Raw genomic sequence first — 24616 nt, 5'->3', positions numbered from 1 at the left:
GAAGAGGGCCATTGCTGAGCAGGTCTTTACAGTGAATATGAAAGCTGCATCTTGGGCACGGGGAGATATTGATCCTGGTAAGCAACCCTAGAATTGCAGCGTCAGTGGCAGGGTGCCAGCGGAGTGCCTGGGTGGGCCAGGAGCCAAGGTCAAGGTTTTCCAGATCTCTGTGCCTCAAATGCCAGTTATGCCTCCCTCTTTCGTTCTAGGAGTGTCCAATCGATCATCCTCGAAGCCTTCCAACAAAGCCAACATCTCTTCAGCCACCCCCCATCATACTGTTAACGAGGGCTCTGGCAAAGGGAAGCAGAAGAAGCGAGCAACCTTAATGGTACATGGTTGAAATGCTCAACGGCAAAAAGTTAAAAGCTGCCCAAAGGAAGCAGCATCAGGCTCAAAATGGGTTGGGAGTTGCTAGGGCTTGTCTGGGGGAGAGTGGAACAGATCATCTGCTGGCTGACCTATGGGAGATGTTGTCTCAGCCAAGGACCAAAGACACCTGAAGGTTCAAGGAAGCTGGCAAGACCTTTCTTTCCAGTGGCACCGCCCCACCTGGGAGGCCGTCTACAATCCTTAAAGGGGCCACAGCTTATTTTTCAGAGCCAGTGAGGCACAGTTGTTTGAGTGCTGGACTAGGACTTGGGAGAGACCAGGGTTCAAATCCCTCAGCCAGCCACAAAGCCCACAGGGTGTTGTTACCTTGGGATCCAGTCACTGCCTCCCAGCCTAGTCTACCTTATAGGGTTGTTGTGAGGATAAAAATTTAGAGGAGGGGAACCATGTACACCGCTTTGGGCTCCCTGGAGGAAAAGAGTAAGACATAAAGGGGTTCCTCAAACTTTGGGGTGGCTTAAAATTCACCTGGCAAAGTCGCAGGAGACTCTCAACGGATGCTAACAAATACTTCTGCTTTTAAATGTCTGCTTTAGTTTGCCCAGAGTGAGAAGGAGAGTCAGCCCAAGGAGAGGAGCTCAAGCAAGAAGAGGAGAGTGGAGAAGAGCAAAATAGGTACAGAGCATACTGAACACAGGCCCCACATGGCGAGAGAGGCAGGTTGGTTGCCTTCTAGGCTTCCGGAAGTGGTCATTTAGTATCCTAAGCATCTCATACTTTATGGTGTGGTGTTTGCTCTGTGTGTGTGTGTGTGTGTGTGTGTGTGTGTGTGTGTGTTTGACATATGCTGTTCGACAGTGGAACTTGGGAGGTTGTGCACAGAAGCAGAGCTAGTTGCTCCGGTACCCGGAGTGGCGCACATGCTGTGCACCTGGGGGCGGGGCTAGCTGCCCACAGGGGCGGGGTCAGCATCCCAGGAGGGCGGGGCAGCAATGTCACTCCCCCTCAGGGATGATACCTGGGGCGGTCCGCACCCCCCTTCCTCTCCCAGTGGTTGTGGACTCTCCTTCCTTGGAGGTTTTTAAGCAGAGATTGGATGGCCATCTGTCATGGATATTTTAACTGAGATTGAACTACCAGATGACCCTTGGTAGGGGGTTAGACTATATGACATTTGGGGTCCCTTCCAATTCTACAATTCTATGATTCTAGAATGTTTGTGTGTATATACTGATTTGAGCCTGTTCTCTGCTTCCCAACCTTCTTTTAAATGGGAAAAGGGTCTTCTTGAATTCTTGTAAAGTGGGAAATGCATTTCAGCACTGTCCACGGGGGCTCAGGTGGCCTCAGTCGCTCACAGAGCCTTTTTCATGCTCCCTCTGGTTCACTAGCCCCAGCCTCTTTTGGACAGAGGTGACTTGACCACTGTACTCCACATGCTCTGGTGACTTCCCTTGTCACCATCACATTACCACTATCTTCCCATGGGATTGGAGGTGGGGAAGAAGAAGTGGGAGAGAACATGGGTTCCTAGCAGACTTGAGTTCCAGGATTTTTAATTTCACAAGTCAAGCCCTGGCGGAGGGTGTGACCAGCCCATGTCTTGACCCAGGTCTGAGCTGAGAAATGGAGGTTTCCACTGAATGTAGCTTTCCCATCATGGATTTGGCAGTGCAACTCACAGAGCTAGACACATTGGAGGCTTCCTCTGTTCAAATTATACCTGCAAGTCTGTGGTCTGGAAGCAGATTGGATATGCCCTGCCCAGGCTTGATTTATGAAATTAGAGAGGCTAGGTCTCAAGTTTATTTCAATTCACGCATAAAGCCCTGTGCAGGGTGCATAAAGTGGGCCAAAGGGGGAGAGGCATTGCCCCATGCGTCCCCTCCCTCACTGTTTCCCCACCACCACTAGCTTGGATTGTAGTTGCAACCCTGACAGGATTATTAATCCCCAGGTCTATCTCCTCTTGCAGAGCGTATGGCCTCAACATCTCAGGAAAATGAGGATTCTGAGTCCTCTTACTCAGCTTATATCCACCAACTGCTTTCTACTTCGTAAGTGCCCCAGAGAGAATTGGAATGAAGCATGATAAGGAATTTGCATAGTTCTCCTCTACTCTAGAGAATGGGTAGCCAATGTAACTGCCTCCCAGATGTCCCTCAGCTGCAGCTCACATCAGCCCTGCCAGCCAAGTGAAATACAGCAATTAGATTTTAATTAGAAATACAGACCATCTTTCAAGAAAGTGCTGTTGTTCGAACTGCTAGTGAGAAGTAGGGACCCTGTTCAAGAACAGGCGAGATGTGCCTAGCCTCTGCTTGGTTATTCCCACCCCCATCGTCTGCTTTCCCTATGCTAATCTGCCGCATGCAAACTTGAAAGCCTTGTTGTTGCCTTTTTCACTTGCCAGAGCTATGGCTTAGGGGCTCTGGTGGATGGATGTGATTGATCCTGCTCTGGGGGGAAAAATCCCACGAGTTCCCTTCCCCTTCTACACCAGAACTGGCCACAACAGAGTTGTCTCAATTGCTTGGGCCAGGAAGCTGTTGCCGTGATACTCACTGGTGCGCAAGTTGGCCAGATCATCCCTGAAAGAAGTGGCCCAATCCTAGGCACATGTAAATACAACTTCACTCCAACGTTTTGACTTCCTCTTCTTTTTCTTTTCTTTACTCCCCCCTCCCCCCTTTTCTTTCAGAGACCAGTCGGGAATCCGGGAAAGCCTAAGAGGAAAAGTAGGTTACTCCATGAATTGTGCTGATACATTTCATAGCGGATGAACTGAGCAGTTCTAAAAGGTTCATTCCGCCATCTTGATTTGAAATGGTGTCCAGTTGCATATCTAAGCATAGCTGAAACACTCATCAAACTCAGGAATGTGCATGGAAAATTTAGTTACAAACTCCTTGGGTTTTGATTGGAAAAACATTGCACGGGGAAGGGTTATGCCCCCCACAGTTTTGCCACCCAGTCGAATTCAGAGCCTCCCACCTGCCTGACTACTTTTGGATGAAAATCAAAATGTTGGGTGTTCTGTTCAGGGACCCTCCCTAAACATCATACCTGAGCCAGTGTCTTCTGCATGTGAAGTCAATCACCCCTTTTCTCTCTCTCCCTCTCCCTCTCCCTTTCCATAATAGATCTCTGCTCCGGAGCTTAACAGCATCATCCAGAATATAATGACCTGGGTCGTGTCGGCCGTCACCAGCATCCTCTACCCGGCCCTCACCAAGTTCGAAGAGCGGGTCAGGACCAGAGTGTACACCATCTCTGAAGAGTCTGTGCTGTCCTCGGACAACTCCAGCAGCTGCAGCAGCTGCAACGAGGACCTCTACGAAACCTACCGGACCCTCCCCACCATGTCCGCCAGGAAGGTCAGCTTCACGGACACCAGCATCAAGCCCGCCACCTCGAGCGACCTGAGGACCATCAGCGGGAAGCCTGCTTCCCTGCTCTCCTCCAAGTCCTCCTATACCTCTTTTACCAAGAGCACCCAGGTCTCGCTGGACACTGACTTCATCAAAGGGAAGCTGAAGAGAGGGAAGACGGCCATATTTCTGTCCCCGACCAAGCACTGTGGGCTGCTGTCCACCACCGCGAGCATGCGCAGCTCCAAATCGGACAGCCAGATCACCCAGATGCAGAAAGGTCCCGTTGACAGCCCTGAGAAGCCGGGCGCTTTGTATCACGGCAAGCGCAAGTGCATGATGTCAAGGGGTCTCTTTGGCAAAGCAGATACGACAACAACTACCACGACTGGCACCACCACCACGGACACAGAAGGGCTTTCCTTTGTGGAAGGAGAACAAAAGCCTCCTCCTCATGGCCCTATAGACCAGAGAGAGGGCATCTGCTTGAAGGACCTCAAGAGCATTTTTGCCGAGCTGAAACTTCCCCTCACCAAAATCACGGCCATTATCCTTGACGACGTTTTCAAAATGATACTGGTGGACCAGGGCTGCTCCGTCAGCATTTCCGTGGAGGACCTCCTGGAATCCATCTCCGAAAGCCTTTTAGGCAGCCCGCCCTCAGGCCAGCCAGTTGCCGGGTCAGTCTCCAGGATCGCCAGCTTCGTGGCTGCTGACATTGTGGAAAGCGTGCTCAGCAAGCTGCACTCCATCACTCAGAAGAAGTATTTCGAGACCATCTCCAAGGACGGCTTCATGGCCGAGTGCAAAGTCATGTGCGTCTTGGCGTCCGGGAAGCATTCTGCACCTGACCCGTCCTTCTGGCGGTCTCGGATGCCCCTGTCCCTCGAGTCGACGTATGAGATCGCGGAGGAGATCGTTCAGATTATCATTGAGAAGCTGAAAGTGTTCGCCACCTCGAGCCAAACGAAAGTGTCCCAGTTTGAGCTGTGTGCCAAGATTAAAGCCATCGGGATGCCTCTGAATCAGCTTTGTGCGTCAGTCCCACCGCACACGGTAGAATCCGAGGCAGCCAACGCCCTAGTGAAGGACACAATCCGCAAGATAGTTTCCAAAACGGTTGCTTCCTCAGAGACAAACCTCCTCCAGTATGTGGAAGAGATGATTGCCAGCATCTTAAACTTCATCCAGAGGCAAATGTGCCCGGAAGGGACGCTTCCTACCAGGGAGAGCTCGATTGTGCTTCAGCTCATCAATGACGTGTTCAACAGCTTGAGTACAGAAAAACTCCAGGGTATTTATCCAGCGGCAAAGCCGAGACCTTGCCTCAGAGTGCAGGGGGAGCTTCCCAGCCGCGGAGCTTCTCCTGATCCCAAGGCCACGACGGTAACGGGAGCCACACATGTGTCAGGTGAGAAATCGCCGAGGAAGCCGTTCTCTCCTGTTAATGTCCCCGGTATGGTCATTTATTCTGAGATGGAAGCGGAGGAAAAAGAGAAAAGGGAACCCGACGGAACTTTGTCATCGGTCAACAAGGAGCGGCAAGTGCTGCTGACAGAAGAGGCCCCGGATAAAGTAAGATATGAAAGCTTTGGGCTGGAATCCCGGCAGTGGAACAGACTCAGCCCCAAATCGGCTGAAGCGGAAAAAGAGGGCAGGACCGATGCAAAAGGTGCAGAAAAGGACATGGAGCATTTCGTCCAAGACGCCATTTTCTCGTCTCTCGGAGGTCAGCAGAAAGGACAATGGGCTACAGCTGGTGAGTGGTCCTTGGAGCAGGCCTTGCAGAAAATGGAAGAGGACTTCAAGGAGGAAGAGCAATCTCCGATAATCCGGACCGTGTGGAACCTCTTGAACGAAATGTTCCAACATATTTGGGCTGAACAACCGGTTTGGCCCCCTGGCCCTCCTCCTCCGTCTCTTGCCCACATGGACATCAGTCGGTGCCCGCCTGAAGAGCAGCCAGCCTCCAAAGGGCACACTGCCGAGCTCAGGGCTCAGGCTGTGATCCCAGATGCAGACGTCAGCACTTTTGCCTGCGATCTGGTGAAGACGGCGTTTGAGAAGATCTCGCGCGCCACTCAAACTGAGGCGGAGGGCATCCGAAGCAGGCACTCGAGTCTGATTATCACCGACATCTTCCCTCTTAATGTACCTGGAGATGCCAGCAAAAGTCCACCGACAGTGCATTTCAGAGAACCAGAGACAGCTTGTCAGTCAAGACCTGCCCAGGAACAAACACAGACCAGCCCCACAAGCACTGCAGAAGATTCAGCCAGGGCTAGCCAGCCCGAGCATCGCCTTCCACCCAAATCAGACCTGGCTAATGACCTGGTGCAAACATTTATCTCGAAGCTGGAAACCTTTGTCACCTGCAAAGTGGAATCCCAGCTTTGCTCAGACATGAAAAACCTCAAAACGTGCATCAGTTCAGACTTCTCCTCTGCCATCCAGCAGGAACTCAGGCGGATGCTGGCGAATCAGTGTGGGGGTTTGCCCAGCTGCTTAGAAGGCATTTTGAACAGTTCTGTTTTAGGTGGGAAGGAAAAGGCGCTGCGGTCGTCTCACGCGAACTTAAAACCATATGCCCAGGAAGTGGCCAAGATGGTGCTGAAGAGCCTGAAGCATGGGTTGGACAGGGAAGTGGAGAAGATTTCCATGCCTCCCGTTATATTCTCCGAAAGCATCGCCGCCAGCCAGATCGTCAGCCTGGTTTTGATGGTCTTTGCCCCTTCGGAAGTGCAGTGCTCCTTAACCCGGCAAGATAGCATTTTGGAGAAGCTTTTCAGGAAGAACCCTGACTACAAAAGAGATATCCAGGCCCAAATCCAGAACACAGTTGAGATGTTTTTAAATGAAATCTACCAGACTGTCATGTTGGATGTGGGAAGCGCTTCACCTTCTCCCTTGGCCACCGAGAAACTTCACACACCTGGGACTTCTAAGGCAGGAACGCTCAGCGCCAAGAAAGTCCCCTCTGCTCCTTTGGTGGGGAAACCCGACGTCTCACTGGTTTCCAATGACGTGGTGGACATTGTGCTTGAAGAGCTAAGCTCTGGCCTTGCAACTGTTCTGAATACAAGGGGAGCCCTCTCTGACCGACTCCAGTGCCTCCTCTTTGACCTTATTCAGAGGACTGTTGAGCCTCTCACTCAGCTGGCTGGACGAGAGGCCAAGGCTGGACTCAGGAGCCATTTCCTGGATCACAAAGCAGATCGCCACAAAGTTCCAGGCCTGACAAAAGGCAGAAAGGCAGCAGAGTTTGGATCCAAGCAGCTATCGGAGTTGAAGGACTGTTCCCCAGAAAGGATGGCAAAATACTTAGTCGACAACATTTCCCACAGGCTGGAGCTGTTTGCCGAGGATAAACTGGAATCTGAGTTAGCCGCAGATGGTCAGCCGAGAGCCGGAGAGGGCAAGGCTGGCAGCCACCGCAACAAAGCCAAAGTTGTCGTCCAAGAGTCCCTGTACAACTTGAGACTGTGTGCTGAGAAACTGACCAGTACCATCCTGAAAGTCATCCAGGCGGACCTGGAACGGGAGATGCTTTCTTGCCAGAACATCATCCCGTATGAAGAAAATGCTTCTGCCAATGAGCTCATGAATGACCTGCTAAAGATTTTGTCTGTCCAAATAGCTCTGACGGAAAACGAGGTTCAGAAAAGGGTTCTGAAAAGGATTTTTAGGCAGCAGCCGTCGGGGCAGAAAGGAGGTTTCCCACTGGTGACAGGAGTCGAAGATGTCCTCAACCAGGTGACCCAAAAGGTTGTGGGCGAGTTGGGCCACCTGCCGTCTTTTCGCACAGACTCCTTATGCTTTGGTTCTGAATCAAAATCTTCTGCCTATAATGGGATGATAGATGCCATCTCGCAGGCAAATGCCGGGAGTGTAGCTGGCGAAATTGTGGACAGCGTGTTCACGAAGATCTACTCCATTGTCATGGAAATGCTGTTTGGCTCAAGGGACGGGGACAACTCAGGCAGAAAAAAAGACCCATCTGTGGAGGCATCTTCCCCCACAGGGAAATCAGAGATCCAGAAGATGACTCTGGCCCTTTCCCAACTCCACCCTACTCCACAGACCATTGGGGAAGAGCTGGTCCAGAATGTCCTAAACAAAATCGCCTGCTTTGCTGCATCCAATTTGGAAGAGGTCCTCCCACAGTCCATGCATCAGAAGCGGAGGAGGCACTCCGGCTTCCAGTATGAAATGCATGGTGGTGACGGCATGGCAGGGAGGCCCCAAGCCTTCTCCGATGACTCTGAAACCTCCCTCATGAGAGCGAGCTTGTGCAAGTCAGACTTGACAGTGTACGCAAAGGATGTCGTTGGCAAAGTCCTGGGAACCATCATTGACGATTTCAAAACCGAAGATTACCATCGGACAATACTACGGGTCAACACCTTATCGTCGGAGCAGATCTCCCTCGCGAGTGATCTGGTGCATTCCATTGTGCAAGACCTGCACATTGACGGCCCACATTCTCACGTGCACCAACACACCACTGCAAAGTCTTTCAGGATGGACAACGGGCAGATGTATCTCCAGATTGAGTCGACCACAAAGGACATCCGGGGTAAACCCAAGTGCCTTTTCTACGAGGACTTTCTGACTTACCTCAAGCAAGTGCTCCCCAAGGAAGGCATCTTGAAAGACATATTTGAGCAGCAGCCGCTGACCGACGCGAACATCAACGAAACCCTCAAAATGCTGCAAGTGGCAGAGAGCATCGTCAGCGAGGTTCTAATGAGGACCCGAGATCTTGAGTCGTCTGTTTGCATCCTGAAGAAGACACAGGGAGAGCTGAACGAGAGGCTCTTCTGCTGCAGTTTCAAGAGATCGGAGGCACCAGGGCTTTTCCACAGTGATTCCCAGGCTGAGATCGGCTCAGTTGCCAGGGACATTGTAGCCAGTGTGTTTGAGAATGTGCATAAGTGTCTGATGAGCAGCATTCCTGCTACGTCAGACGGGTTCCCGGGGAGGAAAATCCCACCCAAAGGCCGAAAGAACCGGTTCACCCAACCCGACTTTCCTTTCTATAATGTTTCACTGAAGGGGGCCATGGATACAATCGACAAGATAGCCAAGGAGACAGTGGAGTGCACCGTCCTCATGCTGGAGACCTTTGTGGCCCGGCATTTCAGACGGGACTTCCGGTGCAACTTTTTGGAAATTGTGAAATTCCCGCTGGAGAGCCTCTCGTTTGCACAGCTGACCCGCTCTTTGGATTCTCTCTCGGCCCAGGTCGGGAATGTGGCGGAAACTACGATGGACGGCTTTCGGAACAAGTTGCAGGGGGAGAAAGAGAAAGGAGGGCTGCCAACTTTGGGCTCGACCCATAACTTCCTGGACTTCTCCAGGCTGGGCAGTGCCGTCACCAAGGAGTGCATTGAGACAGCCATCCGGCAGGTGCAGATGCTCCATGCTGAGTTGAACGTTTACGCCAACAACGCCGTCAGCAGCGTTCTGGAAATTATCAAGCACACCCTGGACCGGGAGCTCACCCAGAAGGAAGCCACCCTGTTCTGCAGCTCCTCGGAGAGCCTTGTCCTGAGCGAGACCATCAGCGTCATGCTGGACCGCTGCAACGAGAGCCTGACCGAGATCACGTCCGAGCTGATGGTGGAAAACCTGCAGCTGGAGATGTCGGGGCGAGCCTTTGGCAAGGACAAAACCCTCTTTCAGGATCTCGCCGCATCGCCAGGCAATGTGAAAACGACGTCCAAGAAAATCAGGAGGATAGACACGAGGGATAGCTTCCCCCCGATCAACGTCCCAGGGATGGTGATCTATTCAGAAGAAGAGGCCGAGGTGCAGGAGGAGACGCCCTCCAAATTCCCTTCCGTCTTCAGGTACTCGGAGTGGGATGCTCACGTGGGGCCAGAGAGGCACCAGTGCTTGCCTGGTTGCCTGTCAGCCCCCAGGGTGAGGCCTTCTGGAAGACGGAGACAGGACAGGGTCTCCAACAGATTCCGGCTGGATTTCCCGGAGGACGACTGGCTCCCCAGGCAAAGCTCCATCCCTGAGGGGACCATTTTGGAAAAGCTGTTTAAGAAAACAGGGGACTGTGAGGCTGTCCCAAGACACACTAAAACTGGGCACCGGAGCAAGGCTGGCACCATGCACCAGCACGAGCCCTTTGCCAGAGGCCCTGCACCAGAGAGTGGCTGCTGTTCCGCCATCTGCCCTCTGAAGCTGGGCCACGCTGCCGAGGAAATTGTCAACACCCTTCTCTGCGAGTTTGGCGTGGAGAGCGAGTCCTTGTGCTATGAGAAGAACACACACCTTTTCCCGCTGAGGGAGGGCTCCAAGCCCAGGGCGCACGGCTTGCTCAGCCGGTGGGATAAGAGGCAAAGCGATTCCAGCGAAAGGGCAACGACGGAGGAAAGCTGCTTCTTCATGCAGGAAGGGAGCAATTTGCTTTCCAAGTGGGAGAGCAATCAGTACATCTTCAAAAGCAAGAGTCCAGACAGGCATAAAGACCTGGAACTCCTCGCCTGCTTCCACGTCCCAGACCTCTGCGAGATCCAGACGTTGGCCAACCATATTGTCCTGAGCGTCATCAAGGAGCTGATCGCCTTCCGGCCAAAAGGTAAGCCTCGGGGCTACATTGTAGTGGCCCCTTTCAAGGAGCTGACTTCTGCTCTGCGGCAGCCGAAAACAGGGATGGAGGCAACGGTTCGTTTGGGTTCCTTTCGGTTTCTTGTTTCCCCCAGTCTTAAATCCGGTTCTTCACATTTCTGCAGCATATAATCATAGGATTGTAGAGGTGGAAGGGACCCTCAAGGGTCCTCTATCCCAGCCCCCTGCCATGTGGAAATCCCAGCGAAAGGATCCCTTGCAAGCTGGAAATACCGTTTAAATTTAGTAAAAAGCTTAACATTACTTATTGAGATGTAAATTGGGCTGATTTGCCAGGGTGCAGAATTAAAAAAATAATTAAATACATAATTTATTATTGTTGGGGGCATCTTGAAAGAGATATTTGAGCAGCAGCCGCTGACACGAACATCAACGACACCCTCAAAATGCTGCAAGTGGCAGAGAGCATCGTCAGCGAGGTTCTAATGAAGACCCGGATCTCGAGTCATCTGTTTGCATCCTGGAGAAGGCACAGGGCGAGCTGAGTGAGAGGCTCTTCTGCTGCAGCTTCAAGAGATCGGAGGTTCTGGGGCTTTTCCATAGTGATTCCCAGGCCGAGATTGGATCCATTGCCAGGGACATTGTGGCCAGTGTGTTTGAGAATGTGCATAAGCGTCTGATGAGCAGCATTCCTGCTACGTGAGACGGGTTCCCAGGGAGGAAAGTCCCACTCAGAGGCAGAAAGAACCCGTTCACCCAACCCGGTTCTACTCAGAGTAGACTCATTGAATTGATTGCCATGGCTATGACGAGCTGTTAATTTCAATGGGTCTAACTCTGCGTAGAACTTAGTTGGGCACACAACCCCATTAATAGTTAACAGTAACAGTTTTTGCCCCAAACCACCCAAGTTGGGACTTCCAGAATTGGTTCGTGGTATTTCCAGGGCTTCAGAAGCTCCCTGAGCTGTGTGATAGTAAACCTGTCTGTGTTTCCTCCCCCAGATGCTTTGGATGAGAAGGGTTACAGGGCCTCTTGCCCAGCGTGGAAGCAGGAGATGATCCAGTCTGAATCAAGGTGGCTCCAGGAACGGATCTGGAGGAGCACCTACCTGCCCCACTGCAAGAGGCAATCCTCCTGCCTCGATGTGTTTTGGGAGCCCTTGACCCAGGCAGTGGTCTCCAATGTCATCCGGAGCATCCTGAACCCCTGTGCCCGGCAAGGTGCCAGAGAGAGAAGCGATGGCATTGAGACCAGCCTCTCCATGTTCTGCTCAGTGGACTCTTGCTGCCCTGAGCATGGAATCAGGGGCCCCAAATCGGCTCCCGTCAACATCAAAGAGCTGGCGTTCCACATATCCGAGAGGATCCTGAGCATCTTGTGTGAGAGGAACATCTTGCAGGAGACAGTCAGCAGGAAAGGCTTCCTGACGAGGAAGTCAAGGTACATCTGCCTGCCACCTCTCTGCCTGGCGGACTTTGACGAGGTTTACCACCCTCTCGTGAAGGAGGTTGCCCACCTGCTGTGCCTGGAAATCGAAATCAGGTGCAAATCCATGAGCGAAAGGAAAGCTTGGGACGCACTGCCCCAGCAGCAGCCCTACTTCTCCTCTCGTTGTGCCTGCGGAGCTTCCAGGGGAGACTGCCGAGGCCCCGGCGACATCAAAGGGGTGGCTTGCTTGTCGGCAATGGACCAAATTGCCCACAAGAACCAGCGGCTCAGCTGCGTCGCTTCCAACCTCGACAGCTTCATCCGCAGCTTGAAGTCCACCGAAGCAAAGCAGGTCGTCAACAAAGTCCTGCACATCATTTTGGACTCAATGTGGCCTGGTCAGCCTCAGGGCAGTTTCACGGGGCACTTTCCGGATGCCCGAGCTCAGAACATGTCGCGATATCACGACACAGACCTGATGCCTAAGAGGCAGAACCTTTATTCGTCTGTGTGCCCGCATGCCCACAGGCTGGGCAATGAGATCTTCAGCGGCAACCTGGGACTCTCACCCAAATCGGTCGTCCTGCTGGACGTCGTGAGCGAAAAGCTGATTAGGACCCTCTTGGACAAATGCATCACGACAGACCATTTCACCGGCACCTTTGCTTTTGACGAGTTCCCAGAAGACGAGCAGTTCTGTGACATCCGGAAGAGTGCCAGCGACGGCGAGCTCTTCCAATATTCAAGCAGGGAGGTGGAAGCCCACAAGACGGACTCTGCCTCCACCATTTTGACATACGACATCCAGTACAGTGAGGAGCCCTGGGTGGAGCCTGAGGCAGGGGTGCCCTCCTACGAGTCAGCGCTCGACATGTTGGCGCATACCCTGGTGAAACCGGTGATCACAGAGCTTTCCTACTGCATTGATCATCCAGGGCATGGGAAACCTTACTCGAAGAAGGCCGTGGGGTTCTCACAGGGGCCCTGCAAAAAGGGACGGGGGCAGAGCTTGGGCAAAAAGCACCCGCGAAGTGGTAAAAGTGACATGTACCACTCATTGCCGAGAGGCAGGCGGCCGGAGTGGAAAGCGCCCGTTTCAGGGAGGCACCAGGCCCGCAAGAGCTTGCGGGACAGGAACAAGACAGTGCTGGAAACGGCCATGCAGCACAGGACATACAGTTCCCGGGCTCCGAGCGGCAAGCATGCGAGACGGAAGCCTCACTCTGCCACTTGCAACGTGAGGACTTACCGGAGGGAAGTGGTGACCATGTCGGGACGTGGGGATCACAGGCAGTTCCACCCGGAGTTCACTACCATTTACTCGGCGTCGTTCCTGGAGGAAGTCATTTGCCAGCTGTTGTTCAAGATCTTCTCTTCGCTGCACAGCAAATACAACCGGGACACCTGCATCGACCTCCAGGAGATGAACACTCTGTTTATCAGTGCCCTGGTGGAAGAGTTTACAAAGGCTGGCGTGGGGGTCTTGACAAGGGCCGATGAAAAGGCATACTTCCCGCAGGTGGACAGTCGAACGGTCAGCAAAATAGTTGACTCCATCTTAAGGGAGTTTGGGTTCCAGCTGGCTGCCGACCGAGACATAGGCAGGGACATTGAGTCGTTGGCTGAGAGGGCATCTGAAATTATTCTGACGGAGATTCTGGATTACCAACTGCCGCCGGTGGTTTGCCGGAGGCTGCCGCGGAATGCCTTTCGAAACATAAAGGCCGAACAGATCATCCAGAAGGTCGAATGTTGCATCTGCCTCCCCAAATTCCAAAAGCGGCAGCAGCCGACCCCGGCGTACATTACTGTCTTGTCTCAGAAGTATTTGGAAAGGGTTGTCAACCAGATGGTGAATCAACTCTTCCCGCCCTGCGAGGGTGCGAAGCGAAAGCCAGGGAAGAGGGAGGTGTCGGGAACAGATTTTGATGAGCTCTGCTCCTACATGATCAAACAAGTGATGGCGTCCATTTCCAAACACAAAATCTGGGTGGCCAAAAAGGACGCCCCCTGCCGTTCCCATTCGGAGACGGAGATTCAGACCATGGTCAATTCTGTTTACAGGTATATGCTGGAGAAGGCTGGCTCACAAGAGTCTATACAGAAAGACATCAAGCGTCGGGATATGGATTTTATAGACTGCATGACCAGCTTCATAATTCAGGAAATCACGAACCATCATCTTCAGAGATTCGTCTCTAAAGAGGAGTCCTCTTCAGGGTGCCCCGACCCTGAAGCTCTGTCTGAGGACATTGTCAGGACTGTTCTGGATAGCCTTGGGGAACCCTTGGGTCCCTGTGGAGGAGTTTTCCCAGCTCGTTTCTTAGAAGAAATTGTTTCCAGAGTTTTAGCCAACGTTCTGCCTGTTTCCAGGGACAAGAAAGAATCAAGCAAAGGGTGGCATGAAGCTGAGTTGGAGAGAATTGCAAAGCAATTGGCCTGTTCAATCAACTTGCATTTTGGTAAGGCTGCAGTTACCGGAGTCCCGAAAGAAGATGAGCCGAGTTTAATGGGCCCCTTGATGGACATTGTTGTCCAGAATGTGGTTGACTCTGTGTGCAACAGTTTGATGAAAGAAAGAGATGTTGCTTCGCCAGACGACCTCAGTAGCGGGAGACAGAGTGCCCTCTTTGACAAGATTAAGAGATTGGTTGAAAAAGGCATCTCTGATTATCTTCTCCATCCACTGTTTTCTGGAGACTTGCCCAAGACTACACCTTCAACTCCGTTCCACGAGTACGTTTCTGAAACCCAGGAGGAAACTGAGAGCCGGTCTCCATTCAGCACCTTCCTGTCTTCAGGATTCCTGAAAGATTTAATCACTGGACTGTTGTCAAAAATCTTCCCTTCCACATCCATGGACAAAAGGCACCTGTCGGAGTCAGACTTCAGCAAGCTCTCCACCCAGCTGCTCAACGATGTCCAGATGAAGCTTTTGAAGCATCAAATCAAGGTTACAAAAGACCCAGAACAATGTGAGTATTCGGAGGAAGATGTCCAGAACATGACTGATTCCCTGTGCAGCAAGATCATACAGAAATCTGGCTCCCTCGAAGCCGTCCAGAGAGACGTGAAGAATAAGAGCAAAAGCCTGATTGACCGAATTGCCGGGTTCCTTGTGGGTGACATCCTGCAGCAGCATGTCCAGCCTTTTGTAGCCAGGCAGGAGTCTCCTACCTGGGACAGAGCAGCCGCAGGAGACTCCATGTCAAGATTCGAAGTGTACAAAACCACCGTCAAGCCCTTGGACCTGCGGCAGGCAAGCATGGCGGGGAAGAGAGGCCCGTCGAGTCCTTCTTCGTTCCTAGGAGAAGTCATTTCTCAGCTGATATCAAGGATCTCCAACTCTTTCTCGGACACCCCTCTAAGTGGTCCCGGGGACTTCATTGGAGACACAGCTGTGAAGCTGGTGAAGTCACTTACGAAGGAGCTTACGAAAGCTCAGCTGCACATCCAAGAGGGTCCCGAGGAGCCGCCCCTGGGCTCCCTGCCAGAAGGCAGAACCTACAAGGACAGCACACAAGACCTGGAGCCTGAGGAACATACTGATGAAGAGAGGCGTGTGTTGTCCCGCCAGACAGCCACCATGATATTTGAAGGTGCCATCGATCGCATGCTGGGGTCAACAGCAGGTCCGCCTCCTGTGGAAGAAGCAAAGTGCCTCATCCATGAGATACTGGTGGTGGACCAGGGTGTCCCTGGAGCCAATGCTCCACCACCCTACTCCACCGTGCTCTGCTACCCAGTCCTGGAGGCCATCGTTGACAGGCTGCTCTTGCAGATCTTCCCATCTCCTTCTAGTAGCACTGCATGCCTAGGGCAGGGCGAAGGTGGCTTTGACTCTGAAATGAGCAGCACAATTGCGCAGCTGAAGAAAGACATCCTGGACATTGTTCTGAAGCAGGCCATCTGGATCAGCACTTACGGCAACAGGGGAGAAGCTGGCATTTCAGAAGAAGCCATCGCGTGCATGGTGGACTCTATCTACTGTGACGTCTTGCACGAAGTGATGTTGCAGCAGCCTTTCCCACAAGACAAAGAGAGCCTGCGGAACTTGTACGTCACTCAGATAGCTTGCTTCATTATCAACGAAATGTTTAAGTATCATCTCCAGTCTACGACATCTCACGAGGTGCCCTCTTATGTGGACCCTTCTGCCGGAGACTCCCTAAGCTCCTGCATGACGGTCTTCCCTTTCATTCTCCTGGAGGACATGCTCAACCAGCTCTTGGAGAGAATATTCCCCACTCCAGAGAGCATCAGCGCTTGCGTTGGCAACCAGGTTGACTTCTCAGAGACAGATTTCGCCGAGATGGTCGCCAACCTGAAACATTATGTCATTGCAGAGATTCTGGCACATCAAATCCTGCTGGGAAACACCTCGGGGCAAACTCCAGAGATGGACGAAGAAACCAAAGAGGACATTGCCTGTTCAGTTTACAACCAGATTTTGCAGAAGTCTAACTCCCAAAGCGAGCTTCAGAGTACTCTCAAGGTCCGAGGGAACAGCACCCTCCGTGAAGTTGCCAATTTGCTCATAAGGGAGATTTTGAATTTCCACCTCCACCCGTTTTTAGACAGCAGTGATTCTGCCACCCGCGAATGTGCTAAATTGCAGAAGGAAAAGAAGCCAGTTTCTCAACGGATCTACTCTGCAGCCTTTTTAGAGGATGTTGTTGTGGCTTTCTTTTGCAAAATCTTGTCCTCCCCAAACTTTTTGGCATATTCCAAAGACTGCTGTTTATCAGAGTCTGAGATGAGGGATCTAGTTACCAGGCTAGTCAATGCTTTAGTGTGCGAGTTCAAAAGATCAGAAGTCAAGGTCATTCATGGTGCAGAGGGAGACCTCCCTCTCCCAAAGATTGTTCCTGAAGAAGTGATTCAGATAAGCAACTTCATCTATGAGAAGTTGGTGGAGCAGCTTGGATCGGAGTGTGAGATTTTTAAAGCTTTCCAAAATGAAGGACATTCATTAGCAGAAAAGCTAGCTCCACTAATAATCAGAGAAATCTGTGCATACCAGCTGATGCCTTTGCTTACTGGGGATACTTCCCCATACCTGTTCTTGTTTCTGGAAGCTGAGACAATCCTTGACCGAGTGGAGACCATCCTCCCAGACACCACATCCTCTGGCTCCATGTTTGGAGAGATGTTCCTTAAGATAATCCACAAAATGTTTCCGTCATGGGTCCCTGGAAGTTCGCCAGATTCTCCTTTGGGCAGTGTAGGGAAGAGAAGTCCTCCCAGGAAGAAAGCAAGAAGAAAACCATCTCCCGAGGCAGGCAAAAGTATCCAGAGCCTCATGGACAATATCTGCAAGGCCGTCTGCGTCAAACCCGGGTCTCTAAACCAAAACTACGAATCCACGGAGGAAGAGAGTGCAGCGTTTCTCTGTCAATCAAGGCCAGACTATCCACTTCCCATGTCACACTCACCTCCTGGAAAGTCTCCCCTTCCCACCTATTCTACACAAACAGACCGCTGGACGATCCACTATGTTAAGCCACACTCTCCTCCCAGCCAACTTTTGTCTCCTGCTCCCACCACATCCGCAAAACCAGACTGCTGGACAATCTACGAGGATAAGATGCCCTCGCCTCCCTGCGGATCTCACCCTCCTCCTGCCTTTCCTGCAGAAGCAGATGACTGGACGCTCCAGCGCAAAAAGCCATACTCACCTCCCAGTCAACTTCCGCCGGTTCCTTCCCCCAGCTTTTCTGCAAAAACAGCAGGCTGGACGATCCACCACATGAAACTTGGGGAAGGGGAGGTGCAGGCGATGCAGTTTGAGGATGGAGGAGGTGCTTATTCCTCCACCTTCTTGAAGGACATTTTTAGCGGGCTGATAAGCAAGCTGCTCTCGTCAACAACCAGTGTGTGCCCGGTGGAGAAGAAAGAGGCAGTGCCTGTGGAGGAGGAGTCCTCCGTCAGAAATCTAGTGGAATCCATTTTAAAGGAGTTTGCCAAGTCCCCGGTTAAGGTCCTGCAGCTCCCCACCAAAGGGCAGGGTTTCCCATCTGTGGGGAAGACGGACGTGGCTAAAATCATCCATGCTTCTCTGTGTGGCATCTTGCAAGATCGGGCTCCTGGAGCCCCAATCTGGGCAGGCAAGGAAAGCGACCAGATGTTAGTGGAGAGAGTGGCCAGTGCGATAAAGAAAGAGATTCTAGGATACCAGATCCAGGGGCTGCCAAGGGCACCCCAGAGCCAGGCCTCAAAACCTTTTGAAATGGGAGAGATGGCAAAGAAAGTGTTGATGGAGGTGAAGAAGAGCAGCACTCCGTCCCCAGTCAGCAGTGACAGACCAAACCCGGTCCTGGTGTCTCAGAGGTTCATACACGAGGTTCTCGCAATCCTCTTGTCCAAAATTTTCCCCCTCCCCACGACATCGTCCGATGACACCGAGGAGCAGTGCGCAGAGTTCGATTTCATTCACATGAAGCTCCTGAGCAATGTGATGTCAGAGATCTCCAAGGACAAGAACGCTGAGGTCCAGTACCTTGACAGGGTGCAGCCCAACCGTGTCGTGAGCCAAACGGTGGCCAATACCGTCTACCACCAGATTTTGCCGGAGTTTGGAACTGCATCGGCCATTGAGAAATGCATCAGGACAGGCTGCACGATCCTTATGGAAAGGATCACTGACTTGGTGATGAAAGAGATTTATGGGAACCCGATGCAGGCGTACTTTTCGGAGGAGCTCGGCCGACAGCAGGAGGCCATGGAAGCGGAAAGAAACCTGGAGGAACAATATGGGGGTGGTCCTGAGGGTGCAGAGCGTGAGACACCACTGCGATCCCACCTCAAGGGGTTGTCGTCCATCATCATAGAGGAGGTAGCTGCTAAATTCCTCTCAAAACTGTTCAATGCCCTCCCTGTGGACGACTTGGATACAAGGAGTGTTGCCTTAATGAAGGAGGTGGGCAGAAAGATGATCAACTCCTTGCAAAGTCTTCTTTCAAAGAAGAATATGAGAATCTGGCAGCATGATGAATTGGAGGACTTGGGCTCAGAAGACAGCCGAGCAGTTGGGGAGGTTGTGGATTCCGTCTACACTGACATCCTCAGACATTCCAGCTCTGAAGCATCTATGTACGATGACTTAACCAACAAGAATGAGGACTTTGTCAACCGGGTTGCCTGCTTCATGGTGAGTGAAATCTCCGGGCGCGATTTCCAGTCGACCACGAACATGGAGGACGAGTTGCCCCGCTCCAGTGCGGAAATAAAGCTGGAAACAGACAAGATCATCGAGAAATTCCTTGGCAATATTGGGGCAATGGAACCCACAGAGGTGCCCCTGGTCACACAAGTGCCGGTGGCTTTCCTGGAGGAGATCCTAAGCAGGTTGCTCACAAAAATCCTACTTGCCCAGAATGACTTGGGCGTCCAAGAGAAGAAGGCTTTGTCCAAGACAGATGTCAACGAAATCGCTTGCCAGCTGAAGACGTCCGTGGAGAAAAAGATGTCAAAGAACAAAATGGACCTGGTGACCTACAGCAACCAGCCAGAGCTGGACCCCCAATACGAGGAGAAGGTCGACCACGTTGTCCACAGCGTCTTCAGCAACGTCCTAGAGAAATCCGGGTCCCAGCAAGAGCTGTACGACGACGTGACGACCAACAAGGTCCTCTTCCCTGAGCAGGTGGCCAGCATCATCATCAATGAGGTCTCCAGCTGCTCCATTAGCGGCAACCCTTGTGACGAAAACTTAGAGAACGAGACCGTCAGTGCCCTGGAACTGAACCGCATTGTCAGCAAAGTCTATGCTCGGGTCAGCTCCATCGAAGAAGAGGACGAGGACGAGTTGGATTTGGCAGATCTGCCCACTGTGCCCGAAGATCCAGAAACCCTGCTGCAGAAGAGCGATATGCCGGTGAAAATCATCCCCTGCATCGGGCACAAGGCGCTGAAGGTTGACCCAGAGATCGTCGCGGAGCACTTAGCCGTCCTGTCCATCAAGACAGAGCCCCTAGAGAAGCTGAAAAAGACGTGCATGTCAAAGATAGGCATGAGCCTCACGGAGCTGAGGAGAGCCTCAATGTCAGGGAAGAGTCTCTCTAGTAACCTCGGCTTTCAGGATCCCAACAAGAAGAAAGAACGGAGGCCCTCTTTGGATATGGCTGGGCGCCTTGGGGTGAGGCCGAAGGAGGTAGGCAGGGCAGGGTGGGGTGGGAGGCTTCTTTGCATGTGCAGAAGTAGATTTGGTTTAAGGCAGGCATGGCCAAACTTGGCCCTCCAGCTGTTTTAGGACTACAACTCCCATCATCCCTAGCTAACAGGACCAATGGTCAGGAATGACGGGAACTGTAGTCTCAAAACAGTTGGAGGGCCAAGTTTGGCCATGCCTGGTTTAAGGCATCCTGCCCCGAGCGGAAGAACAATCAAGGCTTCACATTAAGCCCCCATTCACTCTCATATTTTAGAGTGAATTTCAGTAGCCAAGATTTATGCCTTGGCTACCATCAATCACTACATAATTATCTCTGTCAGCAAGCTGCCAACAGAAGACAGTCAGTCCACCATGATCCTCCCTGGAAGTCCCAGAACTTTGTATCCCAAATGTGGTCACACCATAGATTTGTATGATGGCGTTGCTAGTATAGACTGTTGATAGGAAAACACTTTCAATATCATGTGCGGGTTTTTGTAACTTGGGTTGCGTTCCAAAGCTTGTCAATTGTTCATTGTTAAGTCGTGATCTGAGGCTCTCCTGGGTGTGCCTCTCCTCGCAGGTAAAAGGTACTGTCCTCTCCCCCCCATCCTGTTCTTGCACTTCCAGGCGGTCTGCAGAAACTCCTTCCAAAGCCTGATGAGGCCAGACATCACAAAGGTCGAGCTCCTGAAGGACGTGGAAAGCAAGCAGGACCTGATACTCCGCCTCGTGGCTCACGACATCGAGGACAACCAACCTGGCAGGGCCCCTCACCTCAGTGATATGGAGAGCGATGGGGAGGAGCAAGTCTTGAAGGAGCACAGATCCTTTTACTTTGAGGTCCCGCCTGCGCCCAAGCGGCGTGAAAGCTCACATTCCACGGTAAGCAAATGGCTCAGGGAAGGAAGAAATGCAGCCCACATCTGTGTCCTCCTAGCTGAGGGAGAGTCGCCTCTTGATCCACAGGGGCTCAGGGAAGGTCTGGACCAGGGCTGACTTTAGCAGATGTGGCGCCGGGGTGCAAATATCCACCCAGCACCCCCAAATTACCACGGATAGTTTTGGGGTGGCTATAGCTGTGCACTGCTAACCATGGGGGGGCGCAACTCTCCCCCATGCCACTGCAGGAGAGCGATCCTCACAGAGGCTTGGGAGTAAAGTTGCGCCCCTCCCAAGCCTCTGTGGGAGGAGAGCGCAGCTTCCCTCCCAAGCCTCTGTGGGAGGAGAGCAATCCCTGCAGAGGCTTGGGAGGGAAGCTGCACGTCCGCCAGCCTTATGGTTGGCGGGGTGCAGCTGGCAGGCTTGCAGGGAAAGGGGAGGCCTCCGGCAAAGCTGCACAGCTCCCCCACTTGCTGGGGCGCCCCTGAGAGGCTGGCGCCATGGCGCAACACATCACTAAGCCCTATGGAAAAGACGGCTCTGGTCTGGACTCAGGTCAGGATCCTTGGAAGTCTGGGGGAAATGGGAGGGACACTAGTAGGACCAAGGACATAAGGACGCAAGAAGAGACTACTGGATCAGGCCAAAGGGGACTCATCTAATCCCACATCCTGTTGTCACAGTGGCCGACCAGATACCTGTGGGGAAACCCACAAGCAGGATTCAAACACAAGAGCACTTCTCCCCTCCTGTGGCTTCCAGCAACCAATACTTAGAAGCATTGCTGCCTCCAGCCACGGAGGGAGAGTATAGCACACATGTCTAGTGGCCGTTGATAGCCCTCTCCTCCACAAATTTGTTCAATCTTTTTTAAAGCCGTCCAAGTTGGTGGTCATCACTGGTCATCACCAAGGCTGAAGAGCAGGGTTAGATGCAGCGGGGGGGGGGGGGCATTCTCTCTGCATAGCCATTAAACAGTGTGCTGCCCAGGCAAGAAATTAGCAGAAAACAGATATCACAGCAGGAAAACAGGAAATGTTGGAGGGTATGGAGATTTGTGACGCCCCCACCCCGAAGCCAAGGATATAAGTAACTATACGATCTTTAGATGACATCTGAAGGCAGCCTTGTATAGGGAAGTTTTTTTTAAAATGTTTCATGTTTTATTATGTTTTTATATATGTTGGAAGTCACCCAGGGTGGTTGGAACACCCAGTTGGATGGGCGGGGTATAAATAAAACAACGGAATAGGATATCCTTATTTTCATTGGAGAAACGTTGAAGGGTGTGCAACATTAACAAACAACCAAAAAAATAACAACTTAAGCACTGTTGAATCCACAAAAACGCTCTCCCGACTCTCAGGACTCATAGTTGGATTCCACTCAGTTCATCAGAAGACACACACACATAATGACTGTGGCAGCAATTCCCTCTGGAAAGAGGTTTGAAGGCTCCAAGGGCTGGAGGGTGGGGCAAGTCAGGTGGGAAAAGCCATTTTAAATTGCATTTTAACCTGTATTTTAAATTGGTTCTCCCCCCCTCCCATTATGTTTTTATTGTGATTTTACTGGTGTTAGCCGCCCTGAGCCTGGCTCTGGCTGGGGAGGGCGGGTTATAAATATAAATTATTATTATTATTGCCTGATGGTCAGCACAGTCTCTCTCCCCTCAGGATGCAACCTAAGAGTCTAAGCTTTAAGGAGATAGTGAAGTTGGCAGAGAGGTCAAAGGGACTCTGGGGGTCCCTTGCTGTGATGTGTTCTAACCTCATATGGTCTAGCCTAGGGCTGCCATACGTCTGGATTTTCATGGATATAGCCGGAATACGGCAGTGTCTGGGAGGAAATCGCTGAAACCCATGTTGGAAGTCTAGATTTTGTTTAGCTCAGCAACTTCACTCCCACCCCCAATTCACTTTTTGAAATACAGTCATACCTTGGAAGCTGAACGGAATCCATTCCAGAAGTCCGTTCGGCTTCCAAAACGTTCGGAAACCAAAGTTCGAAAGCTCCTACAGCCAACTGGAAGCCCTGTCAGACGTTTGGGTTCCAGAGAACGTTTGCAAACCCGAACAATCGCTTCCGGGTTTGCAGCGTTCGGGAGCCAAAACGTTTGACTCGCAAGGCGTTCGGAATCCAAGGTAGTACAAACTGTATGGCAATCCTGTCTAGCCCTATCAGCAAGCTGCGATGCAACCAAACTTCCAACTGTTCTGAGGTTCCCCTCCTCCCCTCTCGCCCTCAACTAGCGCATCCCAAGCGATCCTCTCCTGACGAAGACCCCCAGCAGTGCGAGCCGGAAGAAGAGTTTGTCCCTGAGCAAATGCTGCCCCCCTTTGACCCTGTCCAGCAGCAGCGGTGAGGCCAAAGAGAAGAAGGAGGGCCCCCCTATCCCACAGATTGAGGTCACGGCCCAGTCCACGACCAGCCAGGTGCAGATGGTGAGTCCATGAGGGAATATGGCCCCTCACCTCTAGAGAGAGACGGGTGTGTTCCCCGGGAGCAGGAGGGTCCCCTAGGAAAGAGGGGGGACCCCTTTATCCCTTCATTACCCAGTTTGTGGCCCACCCCAAGCCCCCCAGCAGGAGGGCGATAGAGAAATCAGGTCAGATAAGCCGTTAAAGTGAAACACGGCGGACATTTTAAAAAGAAAGATCCGTTGTACCGTAGGCATCCATTTGGAATACAGGAACTGGGAAATCTTTTCATTAATGTGAGATAATATAGTGGTACCTCGGGTTACAGACGCTTCATGTTACATACACTTCAGGTTACAGACTCCGCTAACCCAGAAATAGTACCTCGGGTTAAGAACTTTGCTTCAGGATGTGAACAGAAATCGTGCAGCAGTGGTGCGCCGGCAGGGGGAAGGCCCCATTAGCTAAAGTGGTGTCTCAGGTTGAGAACAGTTTCAGGTTAAGAACGGACCTCCGGAACAAATTAAGTTCTTAACCCGAGGTACCACTGTATTTAATAATGGGTGTAATTAGAGGTTTAGTTAGAGGTCTGACCCTTCAGGACTTGAAAACTCAGGTGGTTTCACCTGGGAAAAGTTGCTCAGTTCTGGAGATGGGCTATTTGTCCATTCAGCTGTTTGCAGAGCTGGAAGGTCTTGGGTGTGGCTGCTTGGCGAAAGCTTTATCGTATTTCCATTCTGTTACAGTGGTACGATTTCTGTTCTTATCCTGAAGCAAAGTTCTTAACCTGAAGCACTATTTCTGGGTTAGCGGAGTCTGTAACCTGAAGCATATGTAACCTGAAGCGTATGTAACCCGAGGTACCACTGTATTTTTAAACAGCAGCCTTGCTATTTAAATTCACCTATCGTGCAAGAATATCCCGGAAGAGAGATTCATAAAAATGAATATACTGAAAGGTGGATTTTATTTATGAATTGTCGGAGCAACAAAATTTAGAGATGGTATCCTGCCCTACACTTCTTGTCCACTGCTCCAAATGCAAATTGAAACATAGGGAGTGGACGATGCTGGGATAGCTCAGTCTGTAGAGCATGAGCCACGTAATCTCAGGGTTGTGGGTTCGACTCCCGGAGTTGGGATAGATGACCTTTGTGATGAACTGCAATTCTATTATTCTAAGACCTGTAGAATGTCTGGGTCCAATCTTGATTTCAATACTAGCAGCCTCATACCTGCTATTTCCCAATAATTCCAAGAAATCCCAAAAATCAGTGCTGTTCTGAAACCAGTGGCTAAAAGACAGCATCATTTAAAACGTCTGTCATCCTCAAATGGTGTCCGATTGATCTCAGGAACCATAGTGCAAAATTTGGTTACGATCACTTAAGAGCTGTCCAAATGTGAACAGAAAGACAACTTTCCAAAATAAATAATAGGTTTTC

At 51.6% G+C, this 24616-nt stretch overlaps 1 protein-coding gene across 1 annotated transcript in view; it reads left to right on the top strand.

Moving 5' to 3' along the window:
- Positions 1-24616, top strand: part of FSIP2 (fibrous sheath interacting protein 2) — a 40488-nt gene that overhangs the window by 12063 nt on the left and 3809 nt on the right. Inside the window, exons 13-20 of the mRNA XM_083588146.1 lie at positions 210-331; positions 930-1008; positions 2309-2390; positions 3035-3071; positions 3477-10296; positions 11291-19869; positions 20500-20754; positions 23004-23195. Coding sequence (XP_083444272.1) covers positions 210-331; positions 930-1008; positions 2309-2390; positions 3035-3071; positions 3477-10296; positions 11291-19869; positions 20500-20754; positions 23004-23195 — 16166 coding nt within the window. The remainder of the gene's footprint in view (positions 1-209; positions 332-929; positions 1009-2308; positions 2391-3034; positions 3072-3476; positions 10297-11290; positions 19870-20499; positions 20755-23003; positions 23196-24616) is intronic.

Source organism: Podarcis filfolensis (assembly GCF_964270895.1).
Source record: "Podarcis filfolensis genome assembly, chromosome: 15".
Lineage (NCBI taxonomy): Eukaryota > Metazoa > Chordata > Lepidosauria > Squamata > Lacertidae > Podarcis > Podarcis filfolensis.
Note: the sequence above shows the minus strand (reverse complement) of the source record. Positions and strands in the feature narration are given on the sequence as shown.